Here is an 18,107-nt window from a genome sequence, read left to right as displayed (position 1 = left end):
TGGGCACAGGTGAGTGTGTGCAGGTGAATGTGTGCAGGTGAGTGAGCACAGGTGAGTGGGTGCAGGTGAGTGGGCACAGGTGAGTGTGTGTAGGTCAGTGGGCACAGGTGGGAGGATTGTAATACTTTTGGACACATTGTATCCCAAATCAGAGAACTGATGGTTCTCATTAACTAGGCAAATGGCAAAAGCCTGGCCTGCTATTCTACAGATTCCTAATGTGTGTTAGATCTTTATATCTTACCTCTTTTTATTTTTGTCTCAATGTTTTTTGATGTCTTTCTGCTTTTCCATGTCTCCAATTCTCCCTTTAAGCTATGTCTAATTTGCTCTTTAACCTGTCAATTCACTTTTTTACCTTAGTGATTATCTTTCACTTTTTATCAAGATTAAATTGCCCTGATTCTTTTTTTTTTTAATGACTGAACCCTGTTCCAGGTTGCTCTTTAATCCTTTATATGCTTATACAATGGAGTAAACTCTTATAGCATGGCATGTATTCTAATGGCCCATGTCTAACAACTTTCATGTTCTTGGGAGGAATACCATTACGATTTATTGACTCTCCTAATCTGGTCCCCAGTGGGTGTTTTCACTTGGGCAGACTTGAGTTTAGACTACCTATGCCCCTCGGGGTTTCAGCCTCAGGAATCACTCTGGGGCTGGGCTGCAGGGTCTTCTCTCCAGAGGTGCCCAAGGTTTGTTCCCTCAGGGTTTAGCCTCAGGAATCACTCTGGGGTTGGGCTGCAGGGTCTTCCTTCCAGAGGTGCCTGAGGTTTGTTTCTGAGCTTCCTTCTGCAGAGATGCCAAAACTCAGCACCTGCTGCTGGAGTAGCATCAGTGTCACGTGACTCCAGCTTGGCTTGTGAGGACCATAGATTCAAACCATTACTCTTTTCGATGACCTGCCCATGCTTACTAATTTCTCAAATGACATTATCTCTCCATTAGAAAGCTAAAATCCATAGCATTGCTTGTCACTATTACGTCACAGATGTATTCCTTCCAAACTACCCTTTCACCCAGTGGGCAGCCTTGCAAGGGTTCTGACCTGGGGGATGACCTGGCTCCAACTCCTGGCATGGAACTAAAAACATGGTCCCCTTTTCTTGTGTGGACATTGGCACTTAAAACACTGTGTTGTTAAGACAGCAACTCCCTGACACAAACCTGCTTACATGCTCCACAGTTGGGTTCTCAAATCCCTCTTTATTTGTCTCTGTCATTCTTATAACATTTAAAGTAAATATTATAAAAGTATTACTATATTTCATCCAAATTCTAGTCTTTTCGGTAGGGGTGGGGGTGGTTCCGGATTTTCTAAACTGCCTGACTGATGGGAAAGGATGTCACCGGGGTTCTTCATGTTTTCCTGTCTTCTCATTTGATTACATAAGGAGGCATGATTAGATAGAACTCTTCTTAAATAAAATGACTTCTAAAAATAAAGCATTTTACTGAATCTGGGACTGTGTTGTATACAGCCACTTTTTTAAACATTTAAAAAAGGGGGGGTGAGTTACTTCTCAAAGAGACCATGCAAGGGGGGAAAAAAACCACTGTCTTGAGAGGTAGAAAATGTGTGCCTCAGGCAGGGCAGTAAGTAGCTTAGGATGTGAAAGGCCAAAGAGAATGTTATCATGGAACACTTAGCATGGCAGAATGGGTGCAAAGTTTGGAAGAAAGATGACCAGGGAGCTTTTTATAAATAGAAAGAAGGCTTTGTTGTAAAATGAGAGTTTTAAGGGGAAAGAAAGGGCTCATAGAGGAGGCGACAGAAATAGAGAGCACCCTGCATGTTCAGGAGGGACCCTCAGAAACAGAGGCCCATTGACAACAAGCTCAGGACTCAGGGTCTTGGAAGGAAGCATTGCAGAGTCCTCAGGGTGGGAAGGAATGCTGCCTGCATTTCCTGAGGTCAGTGCCTACTAGCCATGATAAGGCAGCCAGAACCACTGGACAGGAAATACTTTCCCATTTGCTCAGGAGTGGGAGTGAGTTGCTAAAGACAATCCAGCAGAGGAACCCTAATTACGAGTCTCATCTCAGAGGCTGGGAACCCAGAGCTGGACACAGATACGGGAGCATTAGGAGCACACAAGAGGCTTGTACAAATACAGAGCTGCTGTTCTTTTCCTCTTAAAGAAGGACACACAAAGATTGCCTGCTAATGATGCTCTAACAAACTTGAAAAAGTCTTTATGAGGTCACTTAGGCCATTTACCCTCGTTTTCTAAACCATGTGGCCTCAGTCTCCAAATCTGCACATTTCAGAACCATTTAATGCATGCATGTGCAAAGTACCCAACCAGATTTCAGTTTAACAGCTCACTTTACCGTCAACAAGGCAGCTAAGCTGACAGGGATGGGCCACTTCTGTCTCTGGGGCCACACGGGAGGCTTACCTTTGTGAATGCTCGGTAGCACAAGCCACACAACTCCACGAGGTAGGCCAGCGTGAAGACTGCATTCTGAATGACAAAGCTCAGTAGCTTGGAAAATGGCTCCAACAAACTCTGCAATGAGATCAGATAAGTTGCTTATTTCCTCACTCTACTAAGGCATTAGTCTTATTACACCTTAACTGCAAGAGTTGTTTTATTTTAGAAATCCATTGTAAGCCACTGTTAATAACCACTCTGTTGGTCTAACAAATCAACCAAACAATTCAGAGAGAATCACTCAGTCACTTTATTGTTCAAAAAGAAAAAAAACAACAACAACAAAAACAAAAACAAAAACAAGCAAACCTTTCACTTTCTCACATGGTATCATTTACAAACCAACCTAAGGATGGCCCTGACCTCACACCAGGCTAGGCAATTGCACCTCTGTGAGGCTGGGTTAGGGTCACTCAGTCTGTTCCTCTGGACCCTCAGGCAGCTGAGGCTGCTCAGATTCACATCCACCAGTTATGCTCTTGAGCAGCCCATGGGTATCACCAAGGCCCATGAGCTCAGCCACAGTTCCTGCTGCCCACCTTCCTGAAAGGATTTATCAGAGGGAAGTTGTCTGTTTGTTTTCTTATCTGAACCCTACAAGTTTTAGTCTTGCGGGCTTTCACAAGTCACTCATGTTTTGTAAGCACTGTTTGAGTGCCTGTTGGAGCTCAGTGCATCCTCATTGTTTGTCCTATCCAAAGTTCTCCCGGCAACCCCAGGATTCAGGGAGAGCATATGCTCTACGCAATTCTTTTTTTGTTTTGTTTTGTTTTGTTTTTGTTTTTCGAGACAGGGTTCCTCTGTGTAGCCTTGGCTGTCCTGGAACTCACTTTGTAGACCAAGCTGGCCTTGAACTCAGAAATCCACCTGCCTCTGCCTCCCAAGTGCTGGGATTAAAGGCGTGCGCCACCACACCTGGCTGCAATGCATTTTTTATTAATAATGTAAGACATTAAAGTGCTATTTGATTCTTCGGAGCCATTCATCTTTATAGCCACACTGAAAACAACACTTCAACAAATATGTCTGCATGAAATTTTCACTTCAAATTGTTCTTCCTTAAAATACACTTCCAGAAAAAGATGACTCAATAAGAGGATATAAACATTTTAAAAATATGTTCTTGATGTGTGTTCACGTGTGAGTGTGTTCATGCCATGATGTACATGTAGAGGTCCAAGGATAACCTTAGGTAGCTGTCTTCACCTCCCATCTTATTTTAGGCAGTCTCTCTTGCCCTTTCTCAAAGACCCTGTCTAGCATCCAGCTCTTAGGTGAATTCTGGTGATAGGAACTCAGGGAGTCACGCTTGTTGCCAAGGGCTTTGACTCTCCAAGCATCTTTGCAGCTCCAGATATGAACATATTTTTAAAGATTGAGTTTGTTTTTATTTATGTGTGTTTGTGTGGTGTTTATGCCATGTGATGGCAGGAGCCAGAGGAAGCCAGAAGAGGGCATCAGGTCCCCTAGAGCCAGAGTTACAAGAGGGTGTTAGCTGCCTGACATGGGTGCCTGGAAGCAAACTTGGCGTCTGCAAAAGCAGCAAGCACTCTTAATTGTTAAACCTTCTCTTCAGCCCAGATATAGAACTTGTTTAGGTTCCTTTTATATTTACATAAAAAGCAGTTCATTACTTGTTGTTTGTCCCCTGAGAATGGGTGTGTTTTTCATTTATTGGTACTCCTCTATAGAAATCTTTGTGATGCTTTTCATATAGAAAACCTCAAAGAAACTTTGAAATGGTGCCTGTAGATTAAAAGCTATATGATGGCTTATATAGAAACACACCTAAACAACAACTAATTGGCAACATGGCACAGCAGAAAAACCTAGAAACTTGTTTTCTAAGGACCTATGCTTAAGTTTCAGATATTCACAAACTAGCCCTATGGACTTGATTAGACATGTTGTTTCTGGGCCTAATGTCTTTCACTGTACAGCCACAGACTGGCTAACCTCTCAACCAGCTAGCCTGAACTGTGACTCTGTGAAAGCATAGTTAAGGTAAATAGCTGTAAGAAATGTGCATTGTTGGTAGATGATAAGCACTGTCATAAAATATGCTCTTGTACTGCTGCACAGGAAGCAGCTAAGATATGTGAGCAGGGTATAAAAGGAAATGAGAAACAGTCCTGAACACCTCCACAAGGCTCATGATCTTCCTAGCATCTGCAGGGAACTGTCAGTGTTAATACTAAAAGCTCGATCAAGGAAGTGCTTCCTACAGATAGTATGAGCATTTAGAACCCTTAAATGGGACATGAAGGATGAAAAGGTGTTCAGCACACTGACAAGGGTTTAAAGTATATCAGGCAAAAGAAACAGCCTAAACAAAGGTGAGGATCTGAAACTACCATTATATGTGTAAAGTATTGGAACATTCAACAGTGTCTGCTGTCGTCATGATGATAATGATGCCAACTTGGAAGCTGCATGGGAGCCATGGATGAATGGAACAAGTAGTGGTATTAGACTGGGAAGGTGGGCTGATGAGAAGGGATGTGGCTGTATGCCACATCAAGTAATTTAAACATTACCCTAAAAGAAATGAGCAGTCATTGGAATTTTAGCTAAGGAATCAACACAACCCTATTTAAAAGGTTCAGCTAGTTGGTAATTTGGAGGATGGAGTGATGGGCTAGACCAGGATGAATGGCTACAAACAGTAGCATTGCAGGATATTAGATGCTGACCTAGCATGATGCCAACAGGGTCATTCCATTTGCAGCCAGGTTATCAGTACTGCTATCTGCCTGTCTTTCAGTTATAAAGTAATCAAATAATCAACCAGTCAACCTTTTCTGAAGTACTTTAAAACAAAAAATACATACCCTCGTGGCATTGGTGGAAGGTATCTTCAAGAGGCAAATCATAATTCTCAAACTGGAATCTAAAGAACACTGTGAACAGATATGAAAAACGAAAAGTCAGCTCTCAGGATTTCCTTTGCTTTGAATATTTCCTGCATTTATTTTGCAAAAGGAAGAATGTGGGTCTGGGGTGATAGCTCCATCAGTAAAGGGCTTTATGCCACACAGGCATAAAGTCCCATACTTGCTCTCTAAAACCCATATAAACAAACTGGGTGTGTTGGCAGGTATGGTGAAGGCATTGAGATTCCTGGGGCTCGCTGGTCAGCCAACCTGTCCAGCTCAGTGAGCTCAGGCCAGGAAGAGAGCCCATCTCAAAGACATGGTGGACCATGCCTAAGGAGTGATTCCCAGTGCTGACTTCTGCCCTCCACATGAACACATTCTCACAGCAATTCACACATACTTATACCCTTATACACATATGCACACACACATGCACAAACACACACATGCACACATAATTCTTGCTCTAACTACAGCTATACTGTTTCCTATGTATATTAAAAATGATTATTTTCAGATAAAGATTTCAATGAAAAAAATTACATAAAATTAAAATAATCATTAAATAAAATAAATAAATAAATAAACATAGCTCTGAAGCTATTTTTCAAAGATACAGTTCTAGAATTAAATGATATAGAAAGTTGGATAAAGAGCTGGATGGGTAGATGAATATATGGATGTATGGATAGACAGATGGATAGATGGATGAACAGGTGGCTAGAGAGAAGTTAAGTAGACACACAAGTAAGTAGGCAGATGTTAAATGTATACTAGTCTAAGGAGGTACACTAAATTATGAAAAGCTCTTTTGGGGCAAAGCAAAACCCTTATAGAAATCATTAGTCCAAATACGATCCAGTTTTATCATCCTTTCTCTGGGATTTGTTTCTTATTTTAACATTCACAAGGTTAGGGATTAAACTTGGTCCTTGTGCATAGAAAAAGGGTGTGGTACTGCTGAGCTACCTGTCCCCAGTCCCTAGGAGGGAAGTCATCTTCCCTTTGTCAGGAACCTGGAGAAAAGCAGCAAAATTTCTGAGAAAGAAAACCAAGATTCCCCATCAAAATATACTTAGAAAACCCCAGTGTTTGCGGAGATTAGGAGGAAATGGAAGTGCACAAATAAGCTGCCTGTTGCAAGCATATCCTTACAGCAACATTTCTACAATGTTGCACTATCCTTACAGCGACATTTCTACAAGGTTGCACTGCCGCCTTCCACACAGTACAGACTAAGCCAGAGGGAATCATCTTGGATCCCAGGACTTGCAGCTTTTCTGTCACCTGAAATTTGCATTTGTTCACATGCAAATCCTCGGGCCACACTCTGACCAGTCATGGCCCTGTGTTTAGCACCCTGAAGCCCAAGATCCACTTCAATAAGACTTCTCAAAAGCAAACTGCAAAGACTCAGTGGAGAGTATTTTCCCAAGAGATTAAGGACAAAACAGAATCAGTTCTCAGATCTGACCTGGCAGCGAATGCTCTTACACAAATCCTGATGGTATTTTCTAAGTATCTTTTAAAAAAGAACCTTGGCCTGTTCAATATGCCAATAGCCTTCAGAATTGATGTGACATTTACTTACTTTAAAGCAGGAGCTGAAAACTAGCTGCTAATCAGGACAAACTCTAGTGACTTAAAAGCCAGAAAATGTCATCTTAGTTGGGGGAAGATCCGTATGCTGAGGCCTGTTCCCACATAACCACCATCAGCAGGGGAGGGGCGCAATCCTCCACAGGAGCCATGCATTAATGCTGTCAAGGGTAGTACCTTGCCTCTCACCACACCACTCAACTCATTAAGGGTGGAGTCCCTGCAGGTGCAGCTGATTGTCACAAATTAGGCATGCCAGTTGTTTACAGCAGCAGCACCCCCTGCTGGTCAGTATCGAGTTCAGCATTTTTCACTATCGGAATAGGTGCTTCTGAATGCGTTCTGAACGGCTCACCAGCAAAGAATGCTCCAGAACGACACTCTTGTCTAAAGGGGTTCTGTGTGGCCATGTTAAAGTGTGTGTGTGTGTGTGTGTGCGCGCGTGCGTGCGCGTGCGTGCACCATGGCACACATACGGATGGATGTTAGAAATCTTTGGGAGTCAGTCTTTCCATCCATTGTGGGGGACTGGGGAATTGAACTCAGATTGTCAGGCTTGGTGGCAAGCACCCTTACTCCCTGAGCTATCTTGCTAGCCCAGGACTAGTCCTCTTTGCTTGGATTTGCTCACCTACTTTAAGCTATGGCTAAACAAGTAACACAGAGAGCGGTGATACAGAAACCTGAGCTGCTCTCCACAGTCCCTTTAAACCCTAGCAACAGCACTCAGCAAGCTAAAGGCTCTGAATTACCAGCTCCTTATCAGCATCCTTATTAGCATCCACTGGTTCCACAGCTGTGACCGTGACCGCCACGGTTAGCTGACCTTTGCAACATCTTATACATAGGAGGCATTTATTCCAGAAGCACCAACATGTGACTTCACTGGTCAGATGAACAAGTTATTCAATTTTGTTTCATAGTAATTTTATCTATGAGTTACATGAAGAAATCACCCAACTCTAGCGGAGCGAGGGTCAAAGAAGTAGCTCTGCCAAGGCTGGCGACCTTCTGGCCCCAGTCCTGGAGATACGAATGCTTGCAGCTTTCTTGGTTTACAACAGTGTGCAGTCATAGAAAGAGCACTAGACTGAGAGTCAGGAGGCCTGGGTTCCAACCTTCTTCCCACCTCCATGGAGCAATTACAACTCACACTTCCTCTCTTAATGTACAACTCTTTATTTGATGACATACAGAAAGAATGTGTCTTATTGTTTTCTCCTGCTTTAATAAAATAAGCTCCTGCTTTTCTTTTTTTTCTTTTCTTTTCTTTTTTCTTTTTTTACTACCAGGCCCCTGATGACAATGATCCTTGAACTACAGATTAACCACTGATCTGATTAACCATTAATCATCTTGCTCTTCCCTGAACATTACTCAAAAAACAAACAAAACAAAGCAAAACAAAACAAAACACATGATACTTTAATTCTCTAAAGTTAACACTTTACCTATGTCTGGATTCCTTTTAGATAAGCTATTAATTCCCTTGCCTATTGGATATCCACTTGAGAAAAACATTTCTCAAGTCGATCTAAGGACTGGGGATATAGTTCAGTAATAGAATGATTACTTAGCATTCACATAACACTGAATTCTAACCCCCTCACTGAAGATGAAAACAAACACAAATTTAAAAAGAAAGGACAGAAACAAACCATGTGTCTGTTGGCATTCAACTAAAAACCACGTGGTCACTGGGTACCTTCGTTATCAGCAAGTAAAGTATCCACTCCATGCTGCCGATAGTGGAGTGGATGACCTAAATAATTCTCTTCACTCTAGCTGACAAATTTCCCCTAGCTTCTTGGGATCTCTCACATTACCTGACCGTGCTCCGCATGTTGGTCTCTGTAAGCAGATGGGCAGAAAGTAATGGAAGCTAAAAAAACTTGGGCTGAGCTCACCTTCAGAGGTAAAACACAAGGCAGCTTGGCAAAAAATGTCTGAAACTGGTTGCTGATTGTGGTCCAGAGACTACTAGGAGAATCCATGGGCAGAGCTTCCATGAACGTGGCAATGTTTTCCAAACAGCGTATCATAGCACCCCCTGCTGGTAAATTCTTTTTGTTATTTAGACCCTAAAAACACAAAAGCATAGGCAATCAACTGCTGAAACAGAACACGAATCATAAAGCTACCCAGAGAAGGTTTGCTTTAAAACCTTAAATATCCGCACTATAAACATGATGAACCGCCTGCTAGACAGACTGACTGCTCTAACAGGCAGAAGGAACACAGAGGAAACCCAGCTATATTTAGAAAAACTGCAGGGGCAAAACTAATGAGCTTTATGTCCACGAGATAAAATGGGATCATGAATTAAGAGCTCTCAAAGGATATAGAACGGGTGTGGGTAGGTGCTAATAAGGTAATGATCAATGCCTGCTGGAAAGAATCTTCCAGAATAAAGACTGGAGCTGTTGATAATAGTAGCTGCTGCTTTCTTCCTAGCAACATCTAGGCATGGGGAAGCAGTCTGGGACTTCTCTATGTAAGGTACAACAAACGCTTCACCGTGAAGCAGTTCAGGGCTGCCTCAGGGAGGGAGATAGGTGTGGTACAAGACTTTGCCTGGGACCTAGGGTACCTTTCAGCAAACCTACCTCCAAGAGCTGACTGAGGGCAGCAATTGAGCTCAGCTCGTTGAAGTCCATGAGAGATGTGGCTAAGGTCCGTAAAAAAGTCCCATCTATAAAGCAAATGATCAGATTTAGTAGGGTTTCTGGGGACTGGCCAGGCTTGCAGTTTCTGGGTCCTGGGGGAGTGAGTTACCTTTGATGGCACTCTGGAAGAGCTGAGGGAAGATGCCGTTGGGAGCCAGCTGATGAAAGATGCAGCGCAGGAACTGCTTGGCCACACCTGCTGCATTGCCTGGAACCATCATGCTGCGTTCAAACAGAGAGGACAACACAAGCTTTAGACCAACAAGCATGTGTGCAATGATTTAGAGGCTAGGCTCTGAACACCACAGTTTTATCCACTATCTTGCTTGCTAGTCGCCCCAGAGAGATGAAATTACCCATAGTCAAACCTAATACTTCATAACAATTTTTTCAGACAGATCCACAAAGGGCCAAAGTGACAACAGAATTATTCCAGGACTCCCCAAGCCAGTGACTTGCAAAGGCCAAAAGTCTAGAAGTGGACAAGAGTTATCAGCAAGAACCTAGCAAGGCCAAGAGAGGGTTGCCCTGAGGGAATGCAGTGATAGTATCCTCACTTCTTTTGGGAGATCTGCCATGTTTTTTTGGAGCATCTGAGCTGGCACTTGTGACAAAAAAGTAGCCAGGAGTTTTACATGGCTCTGTCTCTTAGACAAAAGCAGCAGAGAGAATAATTCCTGGGGTGGTTGGGTAGGGGAGTAGGTTACCAGAAGGAAGAAATCAAAGATCCCAAGTAGATGAAGGGCAAGAAGCTTTCCTAAGCCTCTGCCTCATTACGCCAAGTCCACCCTGGAATATTGGTTCAAAGGTCAAAGATGGCCTTCAGGGAAAACAGAACTCTAAACTTATGACTGACATAAATAAACAGAACAAGGGAAACTTTTGGCAATTTGTTTCATAAGGCTCCCATAGCCCTAAAAGTAACATTAGAAAAAACTGTTATCTGAATAAATAAATAAATAAATAAATAAACACAAATGAACAGGAAGAGAACACACAGCGCAGTGTTCCTCTGGACACTGAATCCAACTATAGATAACAAGGATAATACATCATGACCAAGTAGGGTTTATCCATAGAATGCCAGAATAACTTCACAATCAACATAGGGACTGGGGAGAAAGCAAGGAAGAGGACCAGAGTTTGGATCCTCCATGTGGGCACAGAGAACCACCCAGAACCTGCGCCTCAGAAGATGGAGCTCTGGGATGCCCCACGTGAATAAGCTTCCTACCCAGACTAGCGGCATAGCAAGTCTGAGGCATGGTGGAGAGAACCAGCCTCAATGTTTGAGGCAGGAGGATGACCAAGGAGGACTCCTGATGTCAACTGTGGGCCTCCACATGCAAATGCACACAGCTACAGACATGCACACTCACATACCTGTGAACCATCACATATATGTATATATACACACATGCTGTACACACAAAGAAAGAAGAAAAAAATCAATCAATGCGATTCAACATATTAAAATAAAAATACGTGAGTTTTAAAATACTCAGCATATTGGAAATTGAATAACACACTCTCAATTTGTTTTTAAAAGTGTCTGTGAAAACAAAAACAAAAACAAAACAAAACAAAACAAAACAAACAAAAATCCCTGGCTAACACAACCAGAATGAGATCCTGAAGGCAGGAAACAAAACAGGAACAGCCATTTCCACACCCCTTATTGTGCTGGTGGCTCTACCTACTAGGATAAGGTAACAAAACTCCAAAAATATCAGAAAGGAGGATAGCAAAACATGGTTTTGGTAGGTGATATAATGTTTTCCAAACAAAATAAGACCATAAGAAGTCTATAAAGTCGAGAAGTCTAAGAAACGTCTAGAACTTGTGTGTGAATTAAGCTAGGATACAACACTAATCCAAAAAAAAATCTATTTATCCACCAGGGAAAAAATTGAAAATTATTTCCTTTAAAATTCAATTTACGCCAGGCAGTGGTGGCACATGTCTTTAATCCCAGCACTTGAGAGGCAGAGGCAGGCAGATTTCTGAGTTTGAGGCCAGCCTGATCTACAGAGTGAGTTCTAGGATAGCCAGGGCTATACAGAGAAACCCTGACTCAAAAAACAGAAAAAAAAAATCAATAAATTTTATGCTCTAAAATGCATAAAATTCTTAGGGGTCAATCTAACAAGATTTTTTTAAAAAAAGATTTACAAAATTGAAAGTTTAAACAGAAGATTTACAAAATTCCAAAATGTAAAATTTTAACCAAAGATGTACAAGACCACTACTGAACATGGCTCGGGGGCTGGGTTGATGGCTCAGCCTGGACAACACTTGCCTTACAAGTTCCAGGATCTGAGTTTGAACCCAGAATCCTCATAACAGGGTAAGGCATTGGTACTGTACAATGGGAATCCCAGCACTGGGGAGGTGAAGTCAGGGATCACAGGACCTCACTCACCAGCCAGTCAAGCCTAACTGGAGCCTCTAGACTAATGAAAGGCTTTGTCTCATAGGAGCTGGACGTCATTCCTAAGGATGACACCCTCCATATATGTGTACACACATTTCAAAATCATAGCTGAGAGAAACTTAAAACTTATCAGTTATTCCCAAATTAATGTACACTGTCAACTTCAGTAACCATTTTGCCTAAACAAGGAGAAGCTTGGACACACTGTAGTACTGATGCTTGTTATATCAACAGTGAGAAGACAGAGGAAGGAGAAACACCACAAGGTTGAGGCCAGCCAGGGCTCAAAGCAAGACACTTTCTTGAAAAGGCAGGACAGAAAAAAAGGAGAAGCTAATTTGGAAATTTAAAGAATTTACATAGCTAAACAAATCTGTAGAAAAAGAAAAAAAGGAAGGAAGGAAGGAAGGGAGGGAGGGAGGGAAGAAGGGAGGGAGGGAGGAAAGGAAGGAAGGAAGGAAGGAAGGAAGGAAGGAAGGAAGGAAGGAAGGAAGGAAGGAAGGAATACCCTGGCTACTTGATGCCAAGCCTCACCACTGTAATTCAGACTATGTGGCACCAGATCAGTGGTTCTCAACCTGCAGGTCATGACCCCTGGGGGTTGCATATCAAATATCCTGTGCATGAGATATTTACATTACAGTTCACAGCAGTAGCAAGATTACAGTTAGGAGGTAGCAACAAAATAATTTCAAAGTTGGGGAATCATCACACATGAAGAACTGCATTAAAGGGTCACAGCATTAGGAAGGTTATGAAGGACCTTACTAGATTAAGGATCAGTGTACAGCCCAAAGGAACCAGATGGATACACGCTGCCATATAGGGAACTTGGAGTTTAACACATATCACAGAGGGCAAATGAGGGAAGGAGTCTTTAAAACAAGAAGGTGCTGACATAGCTGGATATTTGATATGAATATAGAGAATGTCCCTACCCCTACCCAACACTATATAAAAGGTAATTTTGATGGATTATGCAAAAGATAAATCTAAATGCTAAAGTCATGAAACGTTTGGAAGAAAATAACAGAAAGCACACCAGAAGAAAACAGTAGAGAATAGACACAACGTGGAAGCAGATACGACAAGCTTTTCTCAGCTAAACAATAAAAATCCATAATTACACACACTTTAAAGCATGGATAAGTTAAAGTTGATCTAAGTAAAAACTTTGTCGGCAAATTATAGCATTGGGAAAGTGAATGAGCCCAGCCTAGGTAAAGATGTTCTTTAAAACATTTATACAAAGAAGTCTAACAACTCCAGAGTACAAAGGAAATGGCCCAGTTTAAAAGATGGAAAAGATGATTTAAATGAACACTTCAGGCAGGATATATAAAACAGTCAATGAACATTTGAAAAAAATGTCATCAGGAAGATGCAAATTAAGACTACAGATAGCCACCCTATAGCTACTCCATCTGCTACAGTTGAAAATACGAACAACACCCAAATCTGGGAAGGGTGTGTGTGGGGCAGCCTCAAGCCTCACTGATGATGGGACTGTAAAATAGTATCCCACACAGGATAAACAGCATAACCTTTATCTAATATTCTCTTCATTTTTACTTATGTGTCTATGTGTGGGTATAAACACACGTGTTCAGGTGCCCTCAGAGGTCACAAAAGAACATCGGGTCCTTTAGAACTGGAGTTACAGGCAGTTATGAGCTACCGCGGGAGCTGGGAACCAAAGTTAGGTCGTCTGCAAGAACAGCAAGCACCATTAAGTGCTGAGCTTGGCCCTAGCACAAATACTTTTATACAACCATATTTATGTAAGAGAAGTTCTGATTTCTTATTTTTAAAAAAAATCAAGCACACATATATTTTGTGGCCCAACGATTCCATTTCCAAGAGAAATAAAGCATCTATTTACAAAGAGCCTTGTCTAAGAATGTTCATAGTTGCAAAGAAATCGCACTGAACTAGAAGTAACCCTGATACTCTTTCGTAGAAACCTGAATTCACCATGTGGTGCATGTTCAGCTCTGACAAAGAGACAGACCAAGGTACCAGCAACAGCATGGATAAGTCTCAAAGCATTGTTGCCTGAAGAAGCCAGACGTAAAACTGCAACACAATTCCATTCATGCAAAGCTTTACAACAGGCAAAATTAATCTACTGCTGAAGAAAAGAGCATTGCTCTACAGCAGGCAAAATTAATCTACCACTGAAGAAAAGACCATTTGCTTCCATGGTTGGAGGACAACCGGACCTGTGAAAGATGGGCCCTTCTGGCGATCATGGTTAAGTTCTGTCGTGACAGGGCCCAGGTGTGCAGGTAAAGCTATTTGTCAAATTCAGTGAATGTACATTTAGGGTTGTGTGTAAATTTTACAAAAGAAAAGCCATACCTAAAGTATTACCACGGTGTCTGTCAATAAGAATGTATTATACACGGGCCCTGACAGGACAGAGGCTCTTAAGGGTCTTAAGGCGAGCGTGTTGGCCCTTACCAGGTGCTCTGGGACCTCAGTAAAGCTAACCTTGAGCGACCTCGGTGGTCTAGCTGCTTCTATCCTGCTCCCTTTACTTTCTGCTGTCTTCTCTGTGCTCACTGAAGCCATGTCGGTCTGTCTCCAGGGTCACCACCCTCTCTCCTGACTTGAAGCCCTTGTCCTGGTTGTGCCCTCTGCCTGGGGCATTCCCTCCATAGCCTGCTGTATAGATCGTTCTCCCCACTTAGATTCTGTTTACACAGCACTTCTTCCAGGAGAGTGTCCTTGGCCATTGTGTCTAAAATACCAGTCCTGAGCCTTCTCTGTCACATGGAATTAGTTAATATTCATAACACATTGCATTGGGTGATATTAATTACATGGGCAATTTCTTATTGGTTAACTTGCTTATTTTCTGTCTTGTCGACTTAAATGTAAATTCCACAAAAACCAGGATTTGACATCTGACTACTCTCTCTAGCACCTGGCACTAACGCTATAGATACTCATTTATGGGTCTATAACCTTAGCTCAAGATAGGGAGGACACAAGAGAGTCCCCTGGGCTCCCTGGTAAGTGCCCAGTTCTATAAGAGAGCTTGTCTCAAAAAAGTAAGGTGGAGGGCGCTGAGATGACATTCAGCATTGATCACTGACCTCCACACTCACAGTGCACACATGCACACATGCAAATAAATAAATGTGTAATTAACATTACATGAGTCTATTTCCTTCACAGCAGTTAGCACAATTACTATACACTTTTGTGGCTATTCATTCATGTTTGCCTTCTTGATAAGACTGGAAGTCAAACAAGGCGAGGAATCACGCTGGCTAATGCCTTTAACAAGAACCCATGCAGGGCTGGGGTGCAGTCGTGCAGTAGAGCATTTTCCTAGAATGTTTGAGGCTCTCAGTTGGACTCACAGCGTGACTGACAATAAAAACCTCACTAAACTCGTACACGTTGGGTTTAAAAATACTTGTTGATGAAATTAAGTGAATGTGCAAAGCCAGGTCAGAAACTCTCAGGAGTTATGGTGGGATCGCAGGCGTCATCTCAGAGAACATGTGCCGGTGGCCAGCGTCAGACTGTGAGAACATGCATAGGGTGAAAGAGAAATGAGCTGAGCCCACTTGAGGTTCTTACCTTTCTGCTTGATTAGAAAAGGTAGTGCTGGATGCAAGCCTAGAATATAAAGTAAAAAGTCACATAGGTGGGTATCTTAGCTTTCCATGGTGAAGTGCATTAGCATTGAGCTAGGACCTCGGGTTTGGTGGTGAGGTACAGATACTGAGAGCCCCTGTGTAGGTATCTGAGGGACCACTCCACAGTCACGTGCAGGGTTAAACTTAATCCAGTCTCCCAAACCCGTCTTCTGTATCAACCGCAGCTCTCCATGTAAATGCATACAGGTAAAAAGTTTACTCTCACCCACCCAGTGTAAAAAGAAATGGCGGTTGTAACCAGGCTAGGCAGAAACCAGAACCTGTGATCCGGTGATTCCCTGCATTGACTCGATGTATTTCTCTGACAACGACCTTTGAAAACCCAGCTAGGAGAAAACTGTAAATTGTAAAGTGCTCCACCACCACAAAACAGATAGCGGAGGCCATCCTCAGTTTACCAAGAGTAAAACTTTTGGACTAGATGTTTTCCAGACTCTTGCTAGTCTACACAACAGAGCAAGTACGTCAAATGTAGGAATGTAGATGCTGAAGCAATGTAACTCGGTGTCTACGAGCTGCATAGTTATTACTGAACTGGAATCTAGTCGTGAACATGAACCACATTCCTCTTCTGATGTCTACATAAAAAGGGAATTCTCTTCACACTAACATTCAGACTGAAGGGCCTGTTCCCAAAACAGGAAGCCAGAACTGTGAAGATGCTGGGCGACACACCATAAGGCCCTGAGCTGAACAGTTAATTCAGTGAGGCTCTTTGGGATCACGAAAGACGGTATCAAATCACCACAGGACAGGTCAAGAGAGAGAACAGTATCATCAGTACAAAGGCTAATGCACAAAGTCTGCTGTGGACAGACCATCTGAACACATACAGCATCAGGGAGCAACAGTTAAACTCCCTTGGTGCAGCCTCCCCTGGCTCCACTCTGACCTTGACTCATGACCTGGTACAGCTGAGACATGAAATCAAAAGATGTTTTCATCCAAGTTTTTAAAATCCAGTCTGAGTTGATGCCCCCAGGTTCCAGGCATCTGCAAGGTGACCGATGCTTTCCCTTCTAACGGATAACTTCTATTTTAAGTAAGGCACCCTCTCCTGCAGATAAAATAGGATGTAACATTCACCTTCCCACAGACTGCATGATATCAAGCAACAGGGGCGCCGCCAAGTCTGGGCTTAGGTGAATGAACGTGGAGAGGACCACGATGGCTAGCCCGAGGGTCTCTTCATCGTATTCCTCCAGAATGGCCCCGCAGTCATGGCATCTGTAAAGGAAGCAGAGGGAGGGACGTGTAAGAAACCTGACCTTGGTTTCAAGGTAACATACAAGCACGGCTATTTGTCTAAAGTTTTCAAAAGGTACAAAATGGTGGCCACGAGGCTCACTCAAATGTAAGTGGAGACCTCAGTGCCACTGTCACCGTAAGACATGGGAAGAGCGTGGGTGGCAGCTGTCTTAGATGTTTCCTTACCACTCAGTCCACAAGCATCTGGCCCCAGAGGAGTTTCTGCTCCTTTAGAAAGAGCTTCAGGTAGGCTAATAGCTCTTGGGCCTTTAAGAATGTAAAACTGTGTCTATGAATAGTCAGTGACTAGATTTTTTTTTTTAGATCAGTTTTTATGGTTTTAAGCAAAAACCAATGTGCATGTGAGACATCTACCTGTGTTTCCTTGCTTTACAGTTTGGTAATTTTTGGTGGCTCTGATGGCCAGCTCTGCTGCTGTTTCCATGATGGAGGAAACATTTCAGTGCAGTCAGAGTTGCTCACAGTAGGAATTCTTCCAGGTCCCTGATGCTATGGACCGTGAACTTCCCGGAAGCAGCTGGAAAAGGCATGCCTAGTTTTCTCATCTCGAAACCAATGCTGGACATCAGGACCTGGCCCCCTGGCTCTCCTCACACTCTGTTGCTGATACCTCTGGGTTACACCAGACTCACTTAACTTGGACGTACCGTCCTGACTGGTGCAGGATGGCCTTCAGGGTCCTCTACTTGATGACCTTGGGCTTTATCAGATGTCTGGGGGCAGCCACCTCACAAGCAGTGGCAAGGAAGGAGGAGGGGTGGCAGTAACTACATTAATTTTCATTTGTCAGAATCAAAAATGCCTACAGGTGGCTAGAAGCTTTCAAAGGACGTTCTATCTGTGGGTGAGAGACAGAGGACTTGAGTGGACCTGGGCACCCTAGGAAGCCTGCAGAGCCAGACTGAGCCTCCCGAGTGTCTAGTCCTGCTGAACTAGTACACTCACACTTTCTTTTAAGAAGCCCACACTCGAGTTCCTTCCTGTGTCCTAATATAGGTTCCATTCACCCAACTCAACCAAAGGCAGCTTTATAAAGGGAAACGGAGCACTAAAAATAACTCGTGCTCATACAAATGCATGTGCACTGGAACACACACACAGAGAGAGAGAGAGAGAGAGAGAGAGAGAGAGAGAGAGAGAGAGAGAGA

At 42.9% G+C, this 18,107-nt stretch overlaps 1 protein-coding gene across 14 annotated transcripts in view; it reads right to left on the bottom strand.

Annotated features, from left to right (window-relative positions):
* Unc79 (unc-79 homolog, NALCN channel complex subunit) overlaps nt 1-18,107 on the bottom strand; it is a 232,442-nt gene that overhangs the window by 33,413 nt on the left and 180,922 nt on the right. For all 14 annotated transcript variants that reach the window (XM_021201628.2, XM_021201627.2, XM_021201626.2 and 11 more), the window contains 7 exons: nt 16,777-16,917; nt 15,611-15,649; nt 9,692-9,804; nt 9,523-9,608; nt 8,824-8,997; nt 5,273-5,341; nt 2,406-2,516 (listed from right to left, as the gene is read on the bottom strand). In XM_021201628.2, coding sequence (XP_021057287.1) covers nt 2,406-2,516; nt 5,273-5,341; nt 8,824-8,997; nt 9,523-9,608; nt 9,692-9,804; nt 15,611-15,649; nt 16,777-16,917 — 733 coding nt within the window. The remainder of the gene's footprint in view (nt 1-2,405; nt 2,517-5,272; nt 5,342-8,823; nt 8,998-9,522; nt 9,609-9,691; nt 9,805-15,610; nt 15,650-16,776; nt 16,918-18,107) is intronic.

The sequence above is a fragment of the Mus pahari genome, chromosome 7 (genome assembly GCF_900095145.1).
Source record: "Mus pahari chromosome 7, PAHARI_EIJ_v1.1, whole genome shotgun sequence".
Taxonomy (NCBI): Eukaryota; Metazoa; Chordata; class Mammalia; order Rodentia; family Muridae; genus Mus; species Mus pahari.
The sequence above is the reverse complement of the archived record's forward strand: the minus strand, read 5'-3'. Positions and strand labels throughout refer to the sequence as shown.